Source organism: Rhipicephalus sanguineus, chromosome 2, assembly GCF_013339695.2.
Source record: "Rhipicephalus sanguineus isolate Rsan-2018 chromosome 2, BIME_Rsan_1.4, whole genome shotgun sequence".
Taxonomy (NCBI): domain Eukaryota; kingdom Metazoa; phylum Arthropoda; class Arachnida; order Ixodida; family Ixodidae; genus Rhipicephalus; species Rhipicephalus sanguineus.
In genome coordinates, this window is record NC_051177.1 from 69,209,491 (window position 1) to 69,235,660 (window position 26,170).

Consider the following 26,170-nt stretch of genomic DNA (forward strand, 5'->3'; position numbering starts at 1 on the left):
GCAGGCGCCGTCAAAAATATGTGACGTCACGGCAAATGGGGCGGGAATTCCAAGGTGGCGTCGCCACCTGCATTTTCTTTTTGCGCGTTTTCTCGCTTATTAAACGTCTTCTCGCAGCAAGCGTGTTGTTTTTGGTATCGTGGAAGACTACTTTACTAATGCGAGAAAAATCGTTTTGCTCTTTACTGTCCCTTTAAGATAAATAAATGCCTGGCTGTCCCGTAATCGAGAGTATATATCATCATGGAATGTCTAGCGGCAACGTAGATCGATTGGATATTGTACTAGCCACTGTCCTGTGCATGTTCGCAAGGGCACACCCCACCAAATTACACAACACTACACTGTGCACTCGTCCATATGGACGCCATTGTTAGCTGTCACTGTGTAAGATAAATCTTGTGCTTTGTCTAGCGCATACGGTCGATGCGGCCACGGCGCGACAGTAGGCTGGTGCGCCCCACGCAGCGTGGCTCTATCTACCGAAGAATGCGGCAACTCGCGCCGCGAAACCGCTGCCTCCAAGATTACCTCTGGCAGCGCGCCGTTTACGCGCCCACCGCTGGCGTTCAAGAGAGCACAGGCTTGGTGCTTGCGTTTATAAGGGCGAGTGTATGGTGCCTTATCGGCCTTTGGAACGTAAGTAACATTTCAGCGTACAAGAAGTTACAGCTTCAGTGATGGTGCGAAAGAACACGAAGAACTCTGAATCAATATATTTTCTAATTTGTTTGGACCGTAGCTAGGGCATACAGTGAAGGGCTGACTGCCAAAGACCAAAATTTAAAACATTTTTGGGCTAATTGCCCGGATGTTTCGTTTTAAGTGCCGGGATAACGGCGCTGTCATTTGGCTCAAGGTCTCTTGAAGCTGCCGACAGCAGGAGATAATAGCATTTCGTGCTTAAAAAGGAAAAGACAGCCGAGATGGCCAAAAGAAGGAACAGATAGCTTTGTTTAATTATTTATTTTGGCTGGCTTTGCTCTCTATTCTTTCTTTTTTTTGTGCTTGGTGCACTGTACCTGTTTAGCACTACGTGGTGACTGAACGTAAAGAAACTGCAAATGAGGAGCGAATAGTTGAAGCTGTAACAGAGGATAAATTGCATCGAATATCTTTATGCTGCAGCGGAGCTTCGCGTCGTGTAAGTTATGAGAAGAACATGAACGTGAGGACACCACTGAAGTTGACATCCAGCAGTTGTGTATAGCGGTCCTGGATTGGGCCCATTCAGGCCCCAGAGCCACCAGGCGGCACTTGAGTGCATTTCAGCGTAGCATCTTCCAGAGTCGCAGCGTGCCGACGACCAGGACGTCGAGGACTTGGAAGATAATGAGGAAGGACAAGCCAAGGTACATGCCGATGATGCCGCCCAGGTTTCCCAGCACGTTGGTTTCCTGCACGCAATTGTAAATCTGCGCGTGAAACATCACGGGTGGCGTCAAGATGGACACTGCATAGTTTGACGCCCTCGATAGAATTGCAGCAGGTACGCAGTTGAAGAATGAGTTGAGCTAAAGTTAGTACAAGGTGCAGACGTGACGTAGGATAAAACATGGTGCCACTCAACCCTCGCGATTGACACACACAAGTACAGGGTAACGACCTACAATGAAATAACTAAGGCTTTCTATCTGGCCCGACGGACTTCACTCCGCCTAGCAACTTATGCAGAGCCCAAGATACACCTGGCTGCAGCTACAGACTGACTCTTATCCAAACGCGCTAGCGTACCATAGATTATACCCTGAGATTTATCTCGACAGATCCTGCGACATCTGCGGTATAGAACCTGCTATACTCAAACACATGCTTTGGGAATGTGAGGCAAATGCTTAAGGCAATAATTCCGATGTTGACTCGGCGAGGTGGGCCGACATCCTGCAGAGCTCAGAGCTCGGCAACCAAATCTGGGTCGTCCAGCAGGCCCATGAAGTAGTGGCTAGGCAAGGCCTGGATGTACCGACGTGGGAGTCCTGAGCCCGGATCATCAAACTGCAGGACACTCAATAGAAGTTTTTACCAGCCAACCAATCTTTCCGTTCTTATCTTTCTAGCGCTATCCGGTTTCCCCGTACGTTATAGACGAACTAAAGAAAATGAATGCATTTAGCCTTCACATTTCTCTAGTTCTCAGGATTAGATGTAGGACACCAGTGCACGATTGATGTCCGTATCCTGTTCACACCTTTCCAAGGGTTGTATGTAAGGTTACAGTGTTGGATTGTCCGTGGCACTCACATCGTACTTTGGCACCGACAGTGTATGATCGTAGGTGAGTGACTTGAAATACACGACGAGGCGGGCCGGTGGCCTAGGGCAGCAAACAAAAAAAAGAAAGCAATAATAATTATTGGGTTTAAGGTCCTAAAAGCATAAAAAATATAGAGAAAGTAAGGCATACAGTTTGTTGTATCGTAGAAGTGCTGCTGAACTTGGAATGTTCACGCTCTTTACATTACCCGGTGTAACGAAATTGCGAGAACCGCCGATTAGTCTTACCGCGGCGTTACTTAACCACAGAAACTGTCACGTAAATATACCTGATATCGAGTGAACTCCGATGATCTTATGCATAAGCTCTGGCTGTTGCAAACATCGAGAAATTCGGTAGCACAGTTTAACGACCTCCGCACTCATACTCTAAATGTCTTCTATATTGCTAAAAAGTGTCAACTGCGTTGCACGGTTGCGCCGCAGTGCGAATACTGTTAACATGCTGCAAACACCAGTACATTTCTCTGTGACTCAGCAAAACTACTGCTTCAATTACTACCACACTCTAGTGACGTGCGGAAATATCGAGAAAAGCCTCGCGTTGTTCGCATGCACCTCGAGTGTACGCAGCTCACGATTGTAGAAAAACTGTAGCAATTGTAGAAACGCTTCTGTGGTGCATCGAACGTCATCGAACTGCGTCCTAAATAACGCCATTGCGCTGATCGTGCTACATACCCGTCTTCATTTGTTGGTCCCGCAAGATCTTGCATTAAAAAAAGAGATAAGCTGAAGATGTGTAGATGGCACATGAAACCCAAGTCTGAAAGAAGACATGCTGCATGCACCGTACAAAAATGTTTAATGAAGTACATTTCTAGGTGTTGTCGTATACTGCAAGAACTGGAGGAAATGAGCACAGTGCAAACATCAATGCTGTGCATTCTTTCTGGTGTCAGGAAAATACGACAGCCTGTATAGTCCCAGCAGCCTGGCAAACCCTAATCTCGACCTCAGTGCATACCTTGTTGTACGGCCGCTTGTGTTCGGCGCCGAAAGCGAGATGCAATTACAGTTTGCGATAGCGGGGCAAATATCGCTTCTTATCTGATACAGCAAGAAGCCAGTGTCGGTAGGCAAAACTGTGACAAAGGTGGGTTGCTGTTCCTTTATAGAGTTTTCCTTGCTGACACTCGATCAGACTAGAGGGTGGGCTCTCGCAAGTCCCTTTAGACGCACAAATTGTCGTGCTAAATCACTTTAAAATGTTTGGCCTAGACACCTACTCACTCCTTTCAATGTGACCTATTATTTTGTCTTATGAACGAAGACTGGGGTCTTAGAACAAGTAGAATTGTTATCTCTCTTTCTCTTTATCTCTCGGCAAGCGTCCACTTCGACACTTCCCACAGGTTTAAAAGAACTGCAGTTTGGTTCACACACGTCGCCTCAAACTATGAACAGATTTTACCACTTCTGATATGTCTAATGCAAAATGTCAATTCTGGACTACTCTATTTGAACGAGCGCTTACCCCTCTCAGCTTCGTCACGGTCACATCACGCTTATAACTGATGTCCCTGCGGAGAAGGATAACTGTTTTGAATTAGGTCCGATTATACATATGTGACAAGTATGTCGTCTCTATAATGTAATTGAAAGTGCACTTGTACTTTGTGAAGTGATATTGATACAAGTCAGCGAGGAGGAGAAAAATGAGCACGAAGCACTGGATAAAAGCAACATCGGGCTGACCCGTGGCCAATGAAGAAACAATAAAAAATCTTCCGTGCGAGTGGGCCAGAGGATTAGAACCAGCGACCCCTCGATCCATGCCGCGATGCGTTTACCGCTCGGCCACCACGCATCCATACTCTATCATACTAACGACGAGCTATTTATGTACATAATTTCACGTTGGTGGTCGCACATCTCGATGGTTCTTTAGCGGCTTGATTATCACCCGCGAGATGGCGCAAAGGGCCCACGGGGGATAGAGTCACTGGAAAAATTCAGAGTACCGCAAAGGTAAGCTGCACGCGGGCAACATTGAGCGGCGGCGGCCATTTCCCTTCCGGACCGTCCGGCGCGTTGGTAGCGTGTGTTGAGAAGTGACCGATCTTTTCGCCTCGATGCCGTGTTACGCTCGGCGTAACTGCAATATGTGTGTGTGTGTTTCTTCAAAAGGATATCAGAAGTGATTCGAGCCATCGACAGTCGGAATTGACTGCGTGGTAAGCGGTGTAGTTAATGAGACGTGCGGCAAATGTTGCCATGTGCTCGCGAACTCTCTTCGTGGCTTCATCGGTCTCTTTTCATGTCCACGGCCGGGTTGGCCGGGTGTGTTCGCAAGGTGCGGAGCTGTAGACATAGTTGCATTAGCGTAATGACCGTGCGAGATGCCATTTACTTCGACACTTGGTGAATGTTGGCTGTATGCGCTAGCTTTGCAGTCGGTGTTCAGGTTCACTTCATAGCGCATTCGAGAACATTATCGAACATCGAGAACATTCAGCATTGCGTCCTTCGACTGATCGCTGACGCATACCTTACTTGCGCACCATGCTTGCTGTTCAGCTGGGTGTTATCTGTAATAGAAGTGGTGTGTGTACGGTAAGTAGAAGTTGTGCGTGAAGTATTTGTCTCGGTTCGGAACGCCAGCAGCCGAACGCATGGGTGAATCGGCGTGCGGTAGGTAAGGTGCATCTCATTTTGCGAATACGTTGTCATTTCTTAACAGATACGTAGAAAATAGACCATCAAAAATTATTGACGTCACTACTCAGTTGTTTCATTTCCCATTTTTTGTCTCCTTAATATTCCCAACGTTGCAGTGCATTTGCAAATATTTTGCTGTGTTCCGACAAAGTTTTTTCTTTTTTTTTTGGCGTTGCCAGCGCGTAAACGGCTGGGGTTTGGTTTCTGCGCTGCTTTTAATTTCAACTTTTTTTTTCGTAATGCACTCTTGTTAAAACTTCCTCGGTGCAGTGCTTTATGTTATTTTGATCAGAAATAGCCCATCCCGAAAAGCTTTAACGTGCATGCTACTGCAACACAGTATGTATATAGATCTAGGGCTCGCATGAAATCGATTCCCTCAATGCGCGAGAGGATAAGCCATTTTTTTTTTTTTTGCTGTGACCATTTCTCACCCGCTACACAGTATTGTAAGGGTACGCTAGGCGCAATGCAGCATTACCAACATTCTTTTTTGAAAAAAAAAATAAAATACGCTGAATAACATTGCCTTATACCAAGTTTATCAACAAAGTTCCACGCTTCAGTTTTGCGCAGTGGCAAATGATCATGTGATAATTGCCTTCAAGGTATACAGTAAACAGTTATTATTTTAATAAATCTTCGATTTCGCTCTCGTGCGTGACACGCTTATAACTCGAAATGCATGCACAATCTATTCAACAGAGCCGAGATACAAACAGCCGAGCAAATAGAAAGGTATGTATGTAGTTTTCAATAGCGCTGAACATAGCGAACCGAAAAGGTGAAGTATCCTGTTGCATGAGAGCTTTTACAGCAAAGTTTGTGTACTTCACTGCAGAAAGGAGTGTTCTTCGAGGGGGGCGAATTCATTCCGCGGCCAACTATGCAGCCACGTACAACGACGCTCTTTGACGTTAATGTTTCCCACAAGGAATGCAAAAATATACGAAATTCCCGGAGTAGCTCACCAGCAACGTTCGGTTACTGGTGAGCTACTCTCTGGCATCTACAAGACGCGTTTAAAAAAAGCGACGAAGTACTTCTAGGGACCGTGGTACTGCTAAATGTCCGGCCGCGCTCTGCATTCAACGCGCCTGCGCCCAAAGCGCTTGGAAGGGATATGGCAGCGAGAGGTCACGTGATGCGAGTAAGCCAATCGCGTCGCCGGCGGCGCGCGGAAAACAGATGCGATACTCTGAAATTTTTCTAGTGACTCTAACGGGGGAGTGCTTTAAAACGGCATCGCCTCGCCGTCGCGCCGCATGCATGGATATTGTAGCCGGAGGGTGTCCGCACTTTGGCTTTCCTTGCGACACGGTTTACGTCTCCACCGAGAAGCAAAACAAGGCTAGCGATTGGGAAGGCGATACGAACACGGTCCGATTACGCTGTCGCGTTCTACTATTGAGAGCGAAGCCGAAGCGTCCTCTAAGTTTTTTACAAACACTGCGACATGATACTAGCTGAATTTCCGCATTATTTAGCAAATGTTTACGACCACTTGCAGACCTGTCAGAACTGTTTATACATGTTTGTTTGCGTTCGTGGCGAGTGTAGTTGGCGTCCAGTTAGTTTTATTGTTGTCAGAACTAAAGCAGTCTCGATATCGCGAATCCCCAAATGGCTCCTAATTGAACACATGCTCAAGGAAAGATGTGGTAACACTTGTCACACCGCTTGCATAGTCGATTCTTATTGTGCTCGCAATGCCGTTTTGAGTATTAATCACTTGACTGTTTGTCATCTGCATCACGTACTGTCGGCCGCGAAAGTTTGCGGGATCTGAAGCGCGTGGCGGAGCGACGGAAAAGTGCATTGCTGCGTCACCTACCGTGACGCAGCAATGCAGTTTTCCGTCGCTCCACCACGCGCTGCAGATCCCGCAATCTTTTGCGGCCGACAGTACGCAAGTTTTTCGTCTCGTTTCGATACTTGTATCTCATTACTCCTGCCTCAGCTGTGCTGCGATTGCGCTGCTGGTAGGTTTCATGGTTGAACCGCACGCAAAAAGATCCCTACTGCATACTAAAACCTACTATACATGTGCGCACATGCGCACTCAATCGAAAGTTAAATAGAAGGGCGTATCTTACGGCGTTCTTGATAACTGTAGACTTGGGATTAAAAAAAAAAACATGGATGATCCCTCTGCCATAGGAATCGGTATAACACGAAAGTGAAACGTGTCTTCACAGACGTAGTCGAGCGTTTGTTGGGCATATTTTCGCCTCAAGGGTGAGGGAATGAATGCTATAGCAACAAATTGTAATGTCACGCGAAGAACGGCAAGCAGCACGAAACTCGCAACGCACTGCTCAAGCAGAAGGGACGCACGGAACGAACATACACAGGATGAGCGCGAACTAACTGTCACAGTTGTAACTTATTTATGTCAGCAGCGCGCTCCTTTAAGAATAGCGGTCGCTGCAGTGAGCAAAGCGACCTTCGTGCTCTCAACGCAAACTTGCGGTGAGAGCACAAGACGTACAAGCCACCGCCATCACAAGAGAAGCGCGCGCACGAGCGACCACGCACTGTAGAGGCGCGCGCTCAACGCGACGCGGGAGCGACGACCTTTCAAGCGCGCTCTTCGAGCCCTTCGCGACATCTCGCTAGTGATGACGAAAACATGCTGACGTACCGCCGATCTCTGAGTACCGCCACCGGCAAATGGTGTACATATATAGCTCGCCGTTAGCATGGCATAGAACGTGCCGTCTGTGGCACAACCGTTTTGCGCCGCGCGCTGCGGAGCGAGGGGTTGTAAGTTCGACTCCCGGTGTCGGTACTTTTTCTACTAGTTTTCTTCTTCTCTGTTATCTTTATATTCATCTGTTAGTCTTTATATTTTACAACGTCATATCCGTGACGGAAATACGTCAGTAGAGCCGTGGTGGACACCGGCATAAAACACTTTCGTGTTAAAAAATAAACAATTTTATGAGGCTTCTTGGTGAACCTGATTGCGCACTGTGACGACAGAAAAGAAAATGACTGTGAAAAAAAAAAAGAGACAGATGGCTTTACGATTCCGCATAAGTTTTATGATTGTAGGCTTATTCGTGTCATTTTTCGCGCTGTAGTGTAGCAGTAAAGATTGATTTTGGACACCAGAGCTTCTTTTTCCTGCCACTAAATCAAAGTACAGGGACATATTTGCTTTTCACCCCAATCGTAATCGCAGCAGTGAATGAAACCACATCGTCTGGTTCATTAATTTTTCATAGCAGGTTTTCATCCGTTATACCGGCTGATTCTTTCAGAACTGACCTATTTCACTAGGATGTAGTTTTGTTACATAGTATCCGATTTTAACGCGGTTTGCGGCAAAACATTCAGGAAGAATGAACATTTAATGAAATCTTCCGTTTTTCGATGCAAAGAAACAAAAATCAATAAGAAATAACGAAAACCGAGAAATGCAATAGAAGGATGTACGGCTTGCGCCTATAAAACGCTAAGAAGTCTGAATACCATGCGGCATGCCAAACGTGACTAGAAAAGGTTTTAAAGGTTTATAATAACTTACACTACAGCAGATATTGAAATGACCAATTGAAACGTCAAACTGTTCTGACTTCAACAGTATGCAGTCCATTATTGTATGGAATTTTGCAGAATGTCATGGTTTTGGATATTTCCTATTTATTTTTATTTTCGACATCGCACATAAAAAAACCAGACCAGTACATTAAATTTTCTTCTTTCTTGAATCTTTTGCCGCGAGCCGCAATAAAAAATCGGTTAATTTGTAACAAAAGTACAGCTCAATGAAATATGTTAGTTCTATATGAACCACCCTGTAGATTTGCTGAATATGCCATCCGAAAACACAAAACAGTGGGCGTAATGTCTGTCGAAATAAATGAAAATTTCATGGAAAGAATGAACAAGAAAGAGAAAGTGGAAGCGTCCAATAGTGAAAAACCATACGCGGTCCTGTTATGTCTATATTGTGACGTTGGTGTATGTCGCAGCAGGGCGATTCAAAAAGCTTACCACATCCAATAACTTTGGCAAACCTCGTTGCTTTTTCATTTAATTTTCCACGACTGAAATATCCTCGGAAAAATAGACGGTGTTCCTCCAGAAGGGCAGAAATAACAATTACAAGGCTACGATGTCGAGTCGACCCCCCCCTCCCTCCCCTCCCCTCCCAGGAAGCAAACCAATGACTGCTCGTTACTGTAATCGTCGGCTAAACTCCATTCAAAATATATGTAGCCATAAGGCATCGAAGTCCCCGATACTGCTCAGGTTTCTGTTTTGGAATGGGAAACATTAGAGAGCTTGAGAATTGGGGCCCCAAGGATCTTGGGGACCCATGAAGTTCGCGATCCGCCAGGGTGCATGCACAGACTGTTGCAACAGTAGTTTGGGCAAGAGCCCGAACTACTGTTGGGCTCTTGCGCTTGCGTTGACCCAAGACTCGAAAACCGAAAACTAGCGTGAAACCCCAAGGCGTCTTGGGTCGCCAGCGAGAAGACGCAGACGCAGAGTGGGCCACGACGCAGTATGGCCCGCGTCTCGCATGATTTTAATGTCCGCCACGTGTGGCGCCCCGTGCGTTCGACCCAATTCTCAAACTCTGCTGCTCCTCCGAACGTAAGAGCAGCCTACCCAACGCAGCTTGGGGACCCAGTGTCTTGAGTACCCAATTCTCAAACTCTCTATTGTTTTTACGAAGACGTCAAGGACATCAAGTCTCATAAGACATTAAGACTGCGAACCACTTACTTGCAGGCGCGAATGCAATTGCACTCCTGCTCGAGCATATAGGGAGTTTGGCTTTTTGAAACGTGCATCGCACACTCGAGCTCTGTAATAGAGCATGAATAAGCATGATTCGAACCAGCACCAGTGTTGAGTACGCTGCGACCAGAATAATAAATTTTAAGCACGTGCCACTGCTGCACATCTAAACAAGACATAACGAAGACGCAATACTTCTCAGATATCAAGGGTATGTATGATTGTAATTAAGAGACCTCACGTGCAACAGTTCACTGTACATTTGCGGTTGCGGTGACAGCCATGCGTCGCAAACACGAGAACCTAGTAGCACCAAATGTTGACACAACGTTTCCACCACATTGAGGAAGTTGCTTCGACGTTGTGGCAACATTGCGTGCTAGTTCTTTAAACATTCTTTCAAAATTTGTGGCTGTGGTAATTGCGCTCGCCACAGACAAGTCACCTACGAAACCATCAAGAGAGCAGGAGTTTAAATGCCCATATTAGCGCCTGGCTGCATGAAAAAAGCTGACGAAACTTATTCGCGAAGCATCACTTAGTTGCAGCATTTATATATAATTATTCCTTGGTTCTGTTCTTATGTCCTTTTATATTCTGCGTATTGCTTCAATTGCTTATTGCACAGTGTGTTCAGTTCCAGTTCATTTGAGTTTTTCTAGATCCTACGTAGGCGGAAATGGCCTTAGATGGTGTATTAACCGACCGACAAGCCATATGAAGGAATAAATAAATAAATAAATAAATAAATAAATAAATAAATAAATAAATAAATAAATAAATAAATAAATAAATAGGAGAAACTTCGGGCTACCTCAGCGATGCCACAGATGAGTGAGATAGAGTCAGAGAGCTTGTCTACAAGGCCCATTACCCATAACATAATGATACCCTGTGGTTAATACGCAATGTGCTCCCGTACTTTTCGGAAGTTAGGCAAGCAGTGCGGCGCGTGAAGTTGTGTTTTTGCAAGCGATTTCTTTTGCTTCTTTACATATTTCACGGCTTCAACTGAGATACAACAAAACGAAACCCTTTTATTACATGGCTGCAAATGCCGTGACTGCAGTAGAGCGATAATGGAATCGACAGCGGGAACGAGAATGAAAATATGTGCTTTAGGCTGGGAGATTGCGCTGCCATCTTCCACAAAGCGTAGACATGCCTACGGCTTCTCAGCCTCAGCAGCAGCCTTCCATCGTTGCTTACGTATATTCGATTTCTGCCCGTATAATTTTGTTGAACCGGAAGAATAGGTACAACACAAAAGATAGAAGCAATTCGACTGCGAATGCCAGCTTCAGATGCGCGCACACAGGCACCAAACTCCTGATGATTCCTAACCACGAGTACCACAGTTCTAAAGTCGCGAGCTGACCTACCTAACCTTGTAGTTCGCCAAAAAGCTGTCCGTCTTTCACTATAGCGCAAGTTCATAGATGCATTTCCCCGGACATTCAACATTTTGCCAGCCTTCCACCGTTCCGACCGCACCAACCACGACAAGGTCGTGTATCCTCCTCCAACCCAAAACACTAGTCATCTATCTCCCTTCTTGGTTCGAACACCAAGAGACTGGACCGTGCTTCGTGAGAACCCCCTTCATTTTAGACACATCATCGAAGAACTAGCATTGTGTCAAATAAAAGGTACACGCCCACCCCTCATGTAAAACGCCACTGGGAGACTTTGAGGTATCGGAATTAAATAAATAATGCGATCGTAGACTTCTGTGCTTGTACGCGTCATTGGAGCTAGGCTTGGCTGAATTAAACCACAGATCTATCGAATACTACTATACGCCAGCGTACTATAGAGCATTGAAGCGCTGGAACTCAGAGATCACGCGTAGCGCAGTTTTTACCCACTCTTGTCTGCACAGGTGTCGTATCGCTGGGCCAGCGTGAAGATCTGAGGCAGGTATACCAACAAACATTCGCACGCCTCCACGACTTTCACCTGGAGACACATGACCAGGCAGTCCTGCGCACGGGGGCATAAGAAAGGTGGATGTGAAAAGTGCATCGTCCTGCATCATTTGCGGCCACAAAGTATAGATGCCGACTGATTTCCGTATTCGTGAATACTTTGTTTATTTGTCTATATAATTGGTTCTAGTTATGAAAAAAAGTCACAGTTTCGCCGCAAGGGCGAAGCAATGAATGCGATAGCAAGGAACTAATGCTATACGAAGTGAGGCTCGCCAATGGATACTCTCAGTTTGAACAGCGCTTCTGTTGCAAAGGCGGCCGAAGCAGCGAAGGAAACTAGCGTGCTTCAAGTGTCGAGCTGCGACACTTGATAGTTCGCGCTCATCTTCTGTTTGTTCGTTTGGCGGCGTCCCTGAGCTCGAGTGACATTCATTCGTACGCGCACGTACGCGCCGTAACATGAGCGCGGACATCACGGTGAAAGTGTGAAACATTCCTCTACCCCTCGCCACGAGAAAACCGCGCGAGCAGACAGCGGAAGGGCAAGCTTCTCCCATGCGCAAATATAAGAAGAAGCGAGCGAGCTCGCCGACGACTTTTAAATGCGCCCGTCGGGCTCCTAGCGCCACCTCGCTGGTAATGAAGAAACGCTTATTATCGCCTGCTGTCTCTGAGTCCGTCCAGCGCTAAATGGTGTGTATATAACGCTCGCCGTTAGCTACGTGGAGGATCTGCGTTTCGTGGCGTAGTGGATAGCGCCGCTCGCTGCGGAGTAAGAGGTCCCTGGTTCGATTCCGCGCTTTGGAAGCATTTTTCTGAGTTATTTTTCTTTGGGGCCTTTATATACATATACATACTTATACATATACGGTGCATGACGGCGGCGACGGCGACGGCAAAATCCAGCCGAGACTGTCCATATAATTGCTATCGCAATAAAAAAATCGGCAGATTCCACTCGTTGTGGGAACCGGTTTCATGCGAAGCAGTCAGCGTGTGCTTCTATGCTGTACTTTATGGCTTTGAGCCAAGCGTTGCGAGGTGGATCGATGTGTTTTTGTAAGTGTAGTAGCTGTGTGCACATTGTGGGCTTACCAGGCACGTCGACAACACTGGCGTTTAAAGGGCAACTTATGGTGCGACGTAACGTCAGCCTTTACGTTAGAGTACATACGTCAGTATTATCGAAACGAAGCGCACTTTATGGTGCAGTCATGTGAATGTCACACGTAACTTCCGTTAATGTATTCCGCCGGGGTCGAGCAATGCTTCAATATAGCTTGCTGAATCATAGGAATACACATGTAATGTTTTTTAGAGTGCTATAAAAGTCGAGCCAACACTGGAACCACAGATGTTAATCTGATATGACGCCTGTATCGTAGGAGTAAATATCTAGTGTTTATTGCTTTCTTGTAAAATTAGATAGCCAGCACCACAAACACAGTTGATGTTGCACCGACATTACGCCTGCATATGCTGTTTTTGCAAACGTGGCTCTGTGGTATAATACCCGATTGCCACGCAGAATGCTTGGGTTCGATTCCTGCTAGGATCCTAATTATTATTCTTTCCATTCGTCGGATCAACGCTGGCGATGTCGGTTTTCCTCTACGCTCTCGCATTGAAATTACCAATGTCTGTTCTCGCCGTTCCTAATTAGATATCAACTGTCGATCACCTGTGGCGCATACCCGTACACCGCGGCCCGTGGTAAACGGGTATGTGCCACACGGGTCTGGAGGAAAGGGTTTGACGACGTAGGCGACAAGATTTTCACGTTATTCATGTCATGACCCGACAGTCATATTCGTCAGATCCTCTTGCCCTCCCATGTCAATTTTGGTCTACATAAGGTTAAGGAGGCGATCATGAGAGCACCCAGACGTAGGCGGCTAGATAGATAGATAGATAGATAGATAGAAACGCTCAAAGTGCCAAAGTGCCACTCTAATGGTACTGAAGCTACAGCGAAAACCGAGATTAGCCCTTGCAGCCATGTTGCCTCCATGTATAGAGTCATCTTACTAACTGAATATTTCATACGCAAGGGGACATGGCGTTGAATGTAAGCGAGACCATCTGATAACCATCTGATAGCAAGTTGAAACTTCCTAGCTTCTCTTTATTTTGGTAAACTGAGAATAGAACCTCACGACTTCGAGAAGCACACCGGTCGAACCTCACGTCACAAACACAGTCATCGCAGCAAATATATATTTGCAAGAAATTATTGATGTAAATAGTCATCCTTCCCGAACTATTACGAGTGGGAATTACTACAATTAATTTTTCCCTTGCTGCGTACTAAGTTGTGACCTATTAACATGCATGTTTTCTTTCTTTTTCTTCTGCACCCTCTCCTGCTTAAACTATTGTCTGCTATATTGTACGAAATAAAACGAGTAAATAAATAACAAAAAAACCATATGATATGTCTTAGTACGGAGAGTACTTCGCAAAAAGAACTGCATTTTTTAAGAGGTGCCCTATCCGGTACAACGAGGAGTCTGACATGTTGCTCTGTATCTCAGCTCTTAATCACTTTCCTTGGTGCACTGACGAAACAGTGCACCAAGTCGTAACAACTATGTCGATTCATTATATGATTTAATATATTGTTCGTGGAAACTGAATGTCTCTAATTAATAATCTCTGTTCTCGTGAAAAGTAATTTGACGGAGCCTAAACATTATTTTGCGTTGTTTAAATGTATAAATATGGAGGGTGCAAAAACGCCTGATTAAAAATTGGTGACTGAAGCGATTAGAACGAAGGGAAGGTAGCTTCTTTTTTTCATTTTTCAGCTATTCAGCGTACAACGAAAGTCATTGTACGCTCATGCGCTTACCTCTCGTGTGTAGACACCATACATTTGGTCCATGTGGACCATCAGTCGAGGAGGCCACGTGGACTGACAGGGATTGGCGTACGGCTCCGGCAGCCCCGTCTGCGCCAACTGCAACCACGAGGTTCTCACTTGAGAACAAACTGTTTTATATGCAGCTTATTCGTGCGATATTAAACTCTAAATACCTGCCAAGTCAGTGGGAGAGCCTGCAGTTTGATTTTTATCCCAAGTGAGTTCCGTTGCTCGCACACCTTGTGTTATTCACTCAGCAAACCCCTCCTAAAGTTGCTACATTAATTTGTGTCTGCCTAGCATGCGCGTGCAAATTTAGAGTTATTTGTAAAATTATAGCAACCGTATTTCTGCCCTCCCTTTAGCGTAGATTTTTTTAGAAAACGAAAATTATAAAAGACGCTGCTGAAAATATCAAGCAAGGTCGAGGCTGAACGCTTGCTAAGTTCCCAACAGTCAACATTGGTGTGCGATATCAAGCAGGAAACGGTAACGCTCGTACGCGTCCTGCTGTCTTTTTGTGAGCTACGGGTGAATTCGCTGTAATTAGAATCGCGCTAGGTGCGCCACAGTTAGATGGGTAAATGGACGTCAGAGTTAGCTACGATTACCTTTAATAATAATAATAATAATAATAATAATAATAATAATAATAATAATAATAATAATAATAATAATAATAATAATAATAATGATGATGATGATGATGATGATGATAATAATAATAATAATAATAATAATAATAAAAGTTAATTTCCCATTAATATGCTCACACCTGCCATCAATAGCTTGATGGCAGGTGTGAGACTAAAAGTGAGGAAGGCTTGAGCTTGACTAACGTCTCACACCTTCTACAGCAGGTAGCATCAGAGAACATCATACATATAGCTTCTGTATTCACAAGAAAGCAAACCAAATTTAAAGAGAGCGAGCGAGAGAGAAAACAAAGAAAGTAAAAAAAAAGGTAGACCTACGCAGAACGAAAATAATGAGTGAAATGCATTTCCACGCGTTTCATTTTGTGGCATACGCGTTACACAAATCTATGAGGAATGCAAAGACTACAAAGACGTACAGATGTCATTGGCAAGAGCTTAGCACAATACAAAAAATAGAATAACAACAGGCGATGATATATAAAGGTGAAGTATGTAATAGTGTCAGTAGATTGCGGTTTGTCGCATGTGTCTACACTTAAGCAGACATTATGTGCAATGTTCGGAAGCTGTTTACGTTACCGCTATTTCCCGCTATTTCCGGAACCAAGTAAATTAGCAGTGCTGTGACTTCAATAACACCAGTGCATGTTGCGATGATGTTGAAAGGAAGACATACTACGGGCTTCGTCTACATTCTAAGGTAAAAAAAAAACTATCTACGCGTTAATCTTTTCGGCGAATTCCTGACTGGCCACGTATGAGACTCTCTTTAAAGCGAAACGTGAACTCTCTCTTGGGTCTCGCAACTCTCTGAAGAGAGTGCAGTTACTTCTAAAGGGAGTTCACGTGTCTATTTAAACAGAATCGTACACGTGGGAAGTCGCAACACACACACAAAAAAGAGTAAAAGGACTCCTTTTTCTGCTTAGATTGCGTGAGAGACGTGGCTTCTGTTCTGGATTCCGACGGATGAGTCTGTAATTTGCTGGCAGATGCCAGAGTTCACAATTCCAGTTTTCGTCCCTTGGCGTTTTTTGTTCCGCACTGACATTGTCGGATCATGTAAGACGCTTGCACGAGAGCCCTTCTCAAATATGTCGAAACTTGGGTCCACATTAAGAGGTGATAGAGCAGCTCTGCTCGTCAGTGATCGCAGGAGCGTCGACTATTGCTCGCCAGAACTTACTTAACCGCCAAACTACTGGTAATGTTATACCGTTACCTAAATGTTGGCTGCAGTAACACAAGAAATGCGGTATGGCGTTGACATTAACGGGAAAAGGTAACACTTCTAGACACATGCAGCTTCATGGAGTGTTAATACCGTAAATATCTTTTCGTCAAACTAAACGTACAAAAAAAAAAACGCCAGGCCTGCGCGGCAAGCGCAGCACAGTCACAGCGAAAGCTAGAAGAGCGGCATTTCTAGAGCCCTTTGTAAACTCTCTTGGGGCTACTAATACGAGTACACCTAGCAAGGTACCCACTACGCCATAAATCACAATATTTGTGAAGTTGGGAAGCACCTACAACGCCATTATTCGTCATTCTGCACAGAAGCGAGGTTCCAGCTACACATCTGTAAGGCATTATGTGCACTTTGTTGACGTGACGACTCATGACGATGAAGAATTTTGGCTCAGCCCTTTGTAACGGGTTGGAAGCTTTAAACGGCTCACCAGTTACGTAATTCGCATCATGTGACGCCCGGTCGCTATTTCATTCTCCCACCATGCAATATAATTTACGTTGACGTGAGAAAGAGGGACAGATAGAGGGGGGAAGAACTTTATTGAGACCGTGAGGAAATGGATCATGGATTTATGGGCTTCCTTGGCAACCAATACAAGTGCACTTGCGAGGAACCCAGTACGCTAGAAATCATCATAATTTCTGTGAAGTAGGGAAACATCCACTATGCCATTTTCGTCATTCAACGCAGAGCCGTGGTACCCGCTAGAAACATGTAAGGGATTGTGCGCACTTTGTTGATGTTGTGTCTGATGACGATGAAGAATTATTGCAGAGCCCGTTGTAATGGGTTGAAAGCATCCAACAGCCCACTCGTTGCGCAATTCGCATTGTGTGACACCTGGTTACAGAATTCGCGTTGTGTGATGCGTGGTTGTTATTTCACTCTTCTGCCACACTCAATTACATATGCTAATGTGGTTCCTTCCGGACATGAAGCCTGTATAGCGTCTATTTGCAAGGCAGTTTCAAGCACCGGCATGGCTCTGAGGTAGAAGACTGGGCTCCCACGCAGAGGGTCCAGGTTCGAACCCCATTCCATCCAGGAATTTTTTCTTGTTTCGTTTTTTTTTTTCTGATTTCGCGCGATAGTGGTTACGGACACCGGCGGCGGGGGCGGCAGCGGCGGCGGCGGACAACTACGGCGCCAAAAACGGCCGCTGAAATGATCTCATAACAGCTTTCGCTGTAAAAGCTGGGTGCTACTCCAGCCAGTTTTGTGCTGATGCTTTCAGATTTCCGTCTTCTTACTCTCACGTAAGACAACACGTAGGACAAATCTACAGCTTCGCACCTCAGTGCACTAAATATTTGCGCCCTGTCTTCGCACACATATGCCTGACAAAGCCTTAAAGTTCATGATTGTAATTATTGTTCGCATCTGATGTGAGGCGTGATAAGTGCGAGATGTGAAGCTTTTTTTGGATGCTTGGTGCCTGTTGTGTGCTTCGCTACTAGTGTAAAGTAAGTCACAACATTTCTCAAGTCTTGCAAATGAAAGAGTGAAAGTAGAATGTGTTGGCTGTGGATAATAACCCATTACCAAATTCAGGCCGACGTACGTCGTGTGGCCTGGAGTCAGGAAGACGCCATCTTCGCATATCGAGTACCTGCATCGAGAGAGTTAAGGGCAATGCATCTGAGTCTACGTTCAATTAGCATCGTCAAATACCTTTAAAGATTACGTACGCTAACACGCATGAACTAACAAAAACAAGTCTCGAGTGTGATTTTCCATTCATTGTGCGATGTAAATCGTTGCCTTTAGTACTGTCACAATGCAGCCTTTCCTCCTTCGACGAGCTTTCTTTCGTATCGAAGTTCTGGCTCGGCGAAACGCAAGTTCTCTGGGTTTAATGCTCTGTGACGAAAGAAGTATGAAAGAAGTGCCACGTAGACGGTACATGTTGCACACTGGATTTCATAACACAAGCAAATAGAGTTTGAGTGGGAAATGAGCCTGGCATGGAGTACGCTGTGTCTCGCTTCTTCTCGACACATGTTGTGCATTCTCAACGCTGTGTTGTGCAATACAGTACGCATGCGAACGGAACTCAACGCCGGCAGCAACTGATGTTTAGAGGCATACCCGGGAATGACACCGGTAATTGTAGTTCGCCCGCACTTTCGCCTCCGCCATAGAAGTTAAGCAATGAGATATCGTTATCTCAGCAATACACATTAAGAATAGAAGTAAAGCAATGATGTATTGCTGTCCCAGAAATACGCATTAAACTACACCATTTGCTTTCCTTTTCGAGTTTAAAAGTGTTTTCCTTTTTAAATGAATAATGATAATTGCTAGGGCTTTACATGCCGAAACCACGATATAATTATGAGGCACGCCGCTGTGTGGTACTCCAGTTTAATTTCGACAACCTGGGGTTTGTTAACGGGAACCTAAAGTGAGGCACACCGGTGTTCTCCACAGCTCACCCCATCAAAATGCCGTCGCCAGTCCGGGAATCGAACCCGCGCCCTTCTAGCTTAACAACACGACACCTTACGTGCTAAAATAAGCGGGCGAGCAGTTTTTTTTTAAAGGGGCCCTGCAACACCTTTCTGAGTTATATTGGAATAGTCTCATTATTGACGTATGACTCTTCACGAGTCATATGCCGCAAAAATTTTTCGAATCCGTCAAGTCTAAGTGGTGTTACCAAATTAGAGAAATCACGTTCCGCAGCTTTCGCCCTCCACTCTACGCCGCGAGCGCGCGGAAACCTAGGCAGCGAGTCAATGGAGGGAGCGCAGAGGAGCGAGGCTCCGCCCAAGAGCGCCGGCGGAATTTTTTTCATTTTTTTCTCTCTGACGTCTGGGTGCAACCACGTGGTCTGTGCCGCCACTTCCGGTCGGCTTGCGTCGTTCTCGTCGAGCGGAGCCGATCGCACTGTGTATCGCGCGTGCTTGAAAACTGCGCGTCGGTTTGGTAATGTTGGGTGTGCACCTCGAACGCCGTAGTGTTTTCATCGCTCTGCCAACCATGGAAGCAAACCTGCGCGCTCGTTTGGAACGAATGACAGCTGAGATCGGTTTCGGCCCATACTCCGATACACCGCCTCGTAAGACGGCACTGGCAGACGACCCCGAAGCGCCGCCATTACCGGACGCCAGCATTGTTATCGGAGACACGCTGCGCCCGTGCCTCGGTCGGTGGTGCGAACGTGCCGACGATGCAGTTCCCAGCTGACGAGGCAATACTCGAACGGCTGCCACTCTCAACGGCAACCGGCGATGGTCAAAAGCACAGAAATATTCACGTTTTCGGCACTGCGCATGGCGAAGAAAACGGAACCACGCAACTACGAGCAGACGAGCTGTCGGTGAGACCGGAAGTGCTAATATTAATGTTTGTTCGGTGTTTTTAACGCGATAACAGAATATAAACATACATATTATCTACTTTTTGAACTCAAAATTAACAACGAAAGTGATAATGAGGGTGTTATCGTGATTATAACATCAGCCAATGGTGGAACTGCCGACAATCGCGTCATATTTTGCGGACTAATACATCATTTGTCGAGAGAAGAGGGAGCGATTTTCAGCTGACTGAGAATTTATTGTAAATTCCAGGCCGTGCGCATCGCTATAATATTTGGCTCGCGTGTTCTCGGGAGCCTCGACTACCGATCGGCAGCGCTTTTTGAGCATGCTCGAAAAGTGTTGCAGGGCCCCTTTAATGTGAAGCATTTCTTAGCGACCTTCTGCGACTTTGAGCGTATCTATCTGTCTATCTGTCTATCTAGCCGCCCACGACTTTGGGCTCTCCTGGCCGTTTCGTGAATTGGATGTATACCAAAATTGGTGTGGCATAACATGACCTTATTGCGAACATAAATAACACGTCATAACACGTAAATCATGACATGCATGTCATGAACAGCATGATTTACATTCCACGGCCTTGGGGCTCTTGCGGCCGTTCCGTTAATTTCATATACGCCAAAATTGGTATGGCGTGACAAGTGTTTATGACGAACATAATGACAGGTCCTAACGTGCAAATCATGACACGCATGTCATGTGTAGCATGATTTACATGACATGGTCTCGGGGCGCTCGCGGCTGTTTAATGAATGGTTATATGCGAAAACTAGTATGGCAAGACATTTCTGTATGACGAACATAACTGACACGTGGTAACATTAAAATCATGACATGCATGTCATGTACGACATAATTTACATGCCACGCTCATGGCGAACTCGCGGCCGTTTCGCTAGATTGATATGCACCAAAATTGGTATTGTGCGATGTGACTGTATGAAGATCATGAATAACAGGTTGTAACATGAAAACCATGACATGCATGTCATCTATGTCATGATTTACATACCACGCTCATGGTGCATTCGCGGCCGTTTCGCTTGCTTTATACACACCAAAATTGGTATTGCGCGACACCACTGTATGAAGAACGTAAATGAGAGGTGGTAACATAAAAATCATGACGTGCAAGTCATGTATGACATGATTTAGATTCCACGCTCATGGTGCGCTCGCGGCCGTTTCACTAGATTGATAAACACCAAAATTGGTACTGCGCGATGTGACTGTATGAAGAACATGAATAACAGTTGGTAACATGAAAACCATGACATGCATGTCATGATTTACATGCCACGCTCATGATGCATTCGCGGCCGCTTCGCTAGCTTGATATGCACCAAAATTGGTATTGCGCGACGCGACTGTAAGACGAACGTAATGAGAGGTCGTAATATGAAAATCATGACATCCATGACATGTACGACATGGTTTGCATGCCATGCTCATGGCGCACTCTTGGCCGTTTCGCTAGATTGATATACACCAAAATTGGTACTGCGCGTTGTGACTTTGTGACGAACATAAATGAGGTGGTAACATGAAAATCAGGACATGCATGTAATGTATGTCATGATTTACATGCCACGCTCATGATGCATTCGCGGCCGTTTCACTAGCTTGATATACACCAAAACTCGTATTGCGCGACGCAACTGTACGACGAAGGTAAACGAGAGGTGGTAACATGAAAATCATGACGTGCAAGTCATGTACGACATAATTTACATGCGACGCTCATAGTACATTCGCGGCCGTTTCGCTCGCTTGATGTACACCAATATTGGTATGCGCGATGTGACTGTATGACCAACATAATTGACGGGTGGTAACGTGAAAACCATGATATGCATGTCATGTATGGCATGATTTACATGCCATACTCATGGGGCACTCGCGGCCATTTCGCTGGTTTGATATATGCCAGAATTGGTATTGCGCGATGTGACTGTATGGCGAACATAAATGACAGGTCTTAACATGCGAATCATGTTATGCATATCATGTACGGTATGATTTAAATGACACTGTCATGGTGCGGTTCCGGGCGCATTGTTAGCTGGATATATACCAAAATTGGTATGGCATGACACGAGTGCGTGATGAACAGAAATGACAGGTGATGCATTGTATATACCAGAGTATACGTTTCATTGGTACAGTATATACCAGATTGTGCATGCATGCGTGCATGGTAAACATGCTATATATGATGAAATAGATGCCATAGCATGAATGATTTCATTTGGCTCAAAGACAAGCCAGGCGATGTATGAAGCTCTTTGCTGGCTGCTTTTTTCGCATAAAACGTTGGCTTTTTTTTTACCTTAAAGCCGGATTAAGTCCTGCAACGGTACACGAAGTTGGTACGTGGTCATCAACGTGACGTCCTTTCTTTGGTATAAGCGTTTTTTTTTCTTATAGGCCTTAATCTAACGAAAAGAGTGAGCTTTCTACATCACATCTCAATCGTAATTTGCTAACGATGCTCACTGAATGCGCATTCAATGAATTCAACCCGCTTCCGCTGACCTTTTCAATGTCTCTTTAGCACGCTCACCTGGTACCGTGTAAGTGGACCATGGCGATGAAGCCTGCCTGGTAGGAAGTGGGCAGGTACTCGTTCAGCTGCGGATTTAGCGTGACCACCAGCCCTGCGTGACACCGAAGAAGGTGCGGTAGGAACAGGAAAGCACGGAATTTCCGTGTGGTATAGAACGTCCCATTAGTAGCACGAAAACTGAACACATCACGACTACCGAAGGTCATTTATTATAGATCTTTCGGCAACGTTATAACTGGTCGATGAAATGGTTTCTTTATGTAAAGAAGGAAAAAAAAAGAAATCACAGTTATGCCGAAAGGACGAAGCAATGAATGCGGTAGCAACACATTGGAGTGTTATATGAAGCAAGGTTATCAGCTGACTCCTGTATCATCCGACGTGGCGTAACTTTAAAAACGCTGGCGTGACGAAAAGCGACCGCTGCAGTGAGCGAAAGGACTTTCGTGGTGTCTATTGCTTCAATTCAGACTGAGCGGTGGAAACGCAGTGCATACAAAGGCACGAGCCGTCTGCTGATCCCTGTCAAGAGAGCGCGCTCGCGACCGCGCCGACGTTCGAAGTGCGCATTCTCTGCGCACTTAGGCTTGAACAGCTAGGGACCTAGGCTTGAACAGCTCCGTTCTGTCCACTAACACGAATGAAATGGTTACGGAGTGGTTAAACACTAAACTTGCAAATTGTTTTCAGGTTTCGACTGCAATACTAACGTTACCTAAAAAACCACATGGGCAGATGTTCAAGGAAATATGGAAGCTCGAAGAGGTGAAATATCCTGGAACAACGGCTGTCGCTGGAGCCATAGTATCGACAAGAAGACTTGTCTTTGTCAAGGCAGCATCTCCTTTGCCAGCTGCCTTGACAAATACAAGCGACACCCCTTCTTCGAGCATTTTTCATGCATTACCCGAGTTACTCAAGGTACATGCTCTGAACATCGCTAAAGAGGACGGCAATGCCTGTGGCGACATCGCATCTGTAAGCATACTGTTTCTCCGTTTCGACAAAGTCGCGTCATTACCGTCGTAAGGTGACGACATGGTGGTGTAGTCTACTCGCGGCTTGTGGTCACAGAGGAAACAGAAGCAGTTGTTGTACATCAAGTCGGTGACGTTGCGGTAGAGCCTGCGAGACACAAAGCAGCAGTCACTGCGCGCCTTCGTTTCAGTTCGGTGCGAGACAGACTGTCACTTCTTTATTTGCACCCCCGCACTTTGTGACAGCTAAGTGCGCGGAGCGAGACAGTGACGTTAGAACATGCAGGTGTCGCGGTAATTTCGTACAGACGATTTGTGTAGTTCTATCTTCGAGACTTATGGAAGTTCGAACAAGACATATGTTCAGGGAAGCATCAAGGCCTTAAACGATGATAAATTCGTGAGTAGGGAATGTCGTTGGAGCTAATGTTTCGACTAGAGGTCCTGTTTTCGTCAAGGCAGCACCGGATGCTTATGGTATATTGTATACGCAGCTCTATCTTTGCAGCACCTTCAGTAACTCTCGAGAAATCGTTGGACAGAGTGTGTCGCGGGAGCCAAGGGCAGCCACTGCCCTGACGGAGACAGTCATCGTGTCGAAATACTTTATTCAACAAAATATCATGTTTAACTACTTCTCGAGAGTTATTGAAGGTGCTTGAAAGACAGCTAAAAATACAGTACATTATATGCGGCCAATTTTCAGCCTCCTCGACATTTTGAAGATTCCTAATTTCTTCTTTTTTTAGATTTCAATGATTTTTTGTGACATACAGCCGCGTGTATCTGTCATGGTAGCATTAACAAATTGGTTACGCGGAATCTCGCAAGGCACAAAGGGGGCACTGCTTTGTGTCTTTGCGTTAAGAACGGGTGTATTAACAGTTTTTCCCTTCTATTCACCATTCCTCCAATCTGCAGGCTTCTGAAGAGTATTAGCCATATTCAATGTCACTGTGCTTCCATACGTCGGTTAGTGCGCCCTTGCACTTCCATTTCCTAGCCTCCTAGTAACGATCACCTTGAGAAGGCACTGGTCCCAGGTTCGAGTCCCGGACCAGAATGAAATATTCTGCAATTGGTAGGCTTTCGTGATTTATTTCGTGATACGCGACTGTCTTCGCTACAATGTGCAGAGACGATCACTCCCAGAATCTAGCTCGATTCGACCTTAGACCGATGTCGGTAGCAACCATTCTGGAAACTCGTTCTCAAACGTCATCGCAAGTGAAGGTGACGAAGGCATTGTGAACGTTTTTAAAGACAACATACTACCAAAGACGACTGTAAACTAGTAATGATATTTCATACCGCACAAGACTCACTGACTGACTATGACGTTTTGTGTGAGCCCCCCGCCCCTTCCCTGCGCAGTGTACGGTAGCAAACCGTGTGCAACCTGGTTTGCGCTCTCTTCTTCTAGACACTGTGCACACAAGATGTGACAGAGATGTTTGCTAAACTCTCCTTAGCATTTAGTTGCACACAGATCGGCACAATACTAATCTGCACAGCCAAATTGTGTAACATAAGTTCTACGGCCCGCTGAAGAAATCGGCATTGCGTTTGCGAGGCACGTAAACTTAAATATAATGATATCGTGGATCGCATGCTGTCGCACTTTCGCGGAATAGAAAGTGAATCTCCCGGGCCGTGACTCACGTCGCGTCTCTGCAGTCCCAACCGTGGTAACTGCAATTGACGAAGGTGTCGGCAAACTGATGGCCGAGGGTTCTGAGCCATGCACGGTTCTTCGCCTTGTGGTACGATAACCAGTCCCATATGTGCTGCTGCAACCTTAGGTCTCCCAGATTGGCCTGCACAGAGACGAAATACCCGCTGTGATGATTCGCTCTCGTGACGATTATACAGCGTATCGAGGAACGACGCCTTGTACCTCGAGCATGTCATACCGGGGGTTAAAACATGTCCTTGGCGAAGTCAGTAACGGTGCCTTTGTACCTCAGGCTACTACAACACATCTAGACTTCTTTGGGCGACCTTGCTTGAAAGGGGAGTGAAAGGTAGAAGAGCGCGGAAAGTGGAGGCCACGTTCTCGACATAAACTCAGGGCTCCAGCACGGAGCACCTCTCTTCGCATTAGAAGTGCCAGCAGGTGTCCGGAGACACTTCGAATTGAACGAACTCCCGCATTGGGTTCGTTTCCCAGTGCCGTCGGGCAACCACCGGTTCTTCTAATCGGGAGAGTGAACTAACCAATTAAGCAACCAACATTGTGTGATTGATTGATTGATTGATTGATTTATTGATTGATTGATTGATTGAGTGAGTGAGTGAGTGAGTGAGTGAGTGAGTGAGTGAGTGAGTGAGTGAGTGAGTGAGTGAGTGAGTGAGTGAGTGAGTGAGTGAGTGAGTGAGTGAGTGAGTGAGTGAGTCAGTGAGTCAGTGAGTGGAACGCTTGCGGACTGAGGAAGGCTGGCCAACCTAACAACCGAGTGAACATTCAACATCAAAACGTTCAGCGAATCAATGTTTCAAATGCATACTTCCTTGAAATCCCATTTTTTGCCGCAGATGCGTCTGTTCAGCTCAGTGTTCATCACCCGCTCCGAGGCATGCAGGGCACAATACCTCGACCTTCGAAGCGGGTTCAAGTTGCACACGGTGACGTCAGGCATCTGGAAGGACTCGTTGGTGTTGTACTCGAATGCAATGGCTACGCTGTACGCGAAGTACTCGCTGAAGGTGGCGCACATCTCGGAAGCGCTGTAGTACACCAGTGTCAGAAGCGCGCCGGTCCAGAGCAGGCGGCGCAGGACTCCACCCTTGACTAAGGCTTCTGCACCCGGGAGACCGGCGTCCGTAGCAAGCTCGCCGTAGACTTGCCCGCACGTTCGCCATAGGCTGTCGCGGCTGGCTTCGCCTCCGTTTACAGATGATGGCAT

General features: G+C 45.9%; 1 protein-coding gene across 1 annotated transcript; it reads right to left on the bottom strand.

Annotated features, from left to right (window-relative positions):
- Positions 1 to 1,268: 1,268 nt before the first annotated feature.
- Positions 1,269 to 26,170, bottom strand: LOC119381652 (acid-sensing ion channel 2-like). The gene is made up of 10 exons (XM_049412855.1): positions 25,772 to 26,170; positions 24,927 to 25,081; positions 23,309 to 23,412; positions 22,285 to 22,378; positions 17,938 to 18,004; positions 14,473 to 14,580; positions 11,559 to 11,673; positions 9,676 to 9,757; positions 2,242 to 2,314; positions 1,269 to 1,397 (listed from the first exon to the last, which is right to left on the bottom strand). Exons 1-10 carry the CDS (start codon positions 26,168 to 26,170, stop codon positions 1,269 to 1,271), a joined length of 1,326 nt encoding a protein of 441 aa, XP_049268812.1.

Bases quoted from the DNA above. Each gene is read 5' to 3' on its own strand.
- LOC119381652 (XM_049412855.1), bottom strand. From the start codon at position 26,170: ATGCCATCATCTGTAAACGGAGGCGAAGCCAGCCGCGACAGCCTATGG. The intron at 23,413-24,926 runs GTGAGTCACGGC...TGTGTCTCGCAG, and splicing joins TGGGACTGCAGAGACGCGAC to GCTCTACCGCAACGTCACCG. The intron at 22,379-23,308 runs GTAATGACGCGA...GGTGTCACGCAG, and splicing joins CATGTCGTCACCTTACGACG to GGCTGGTGGTCACGCTAAAT.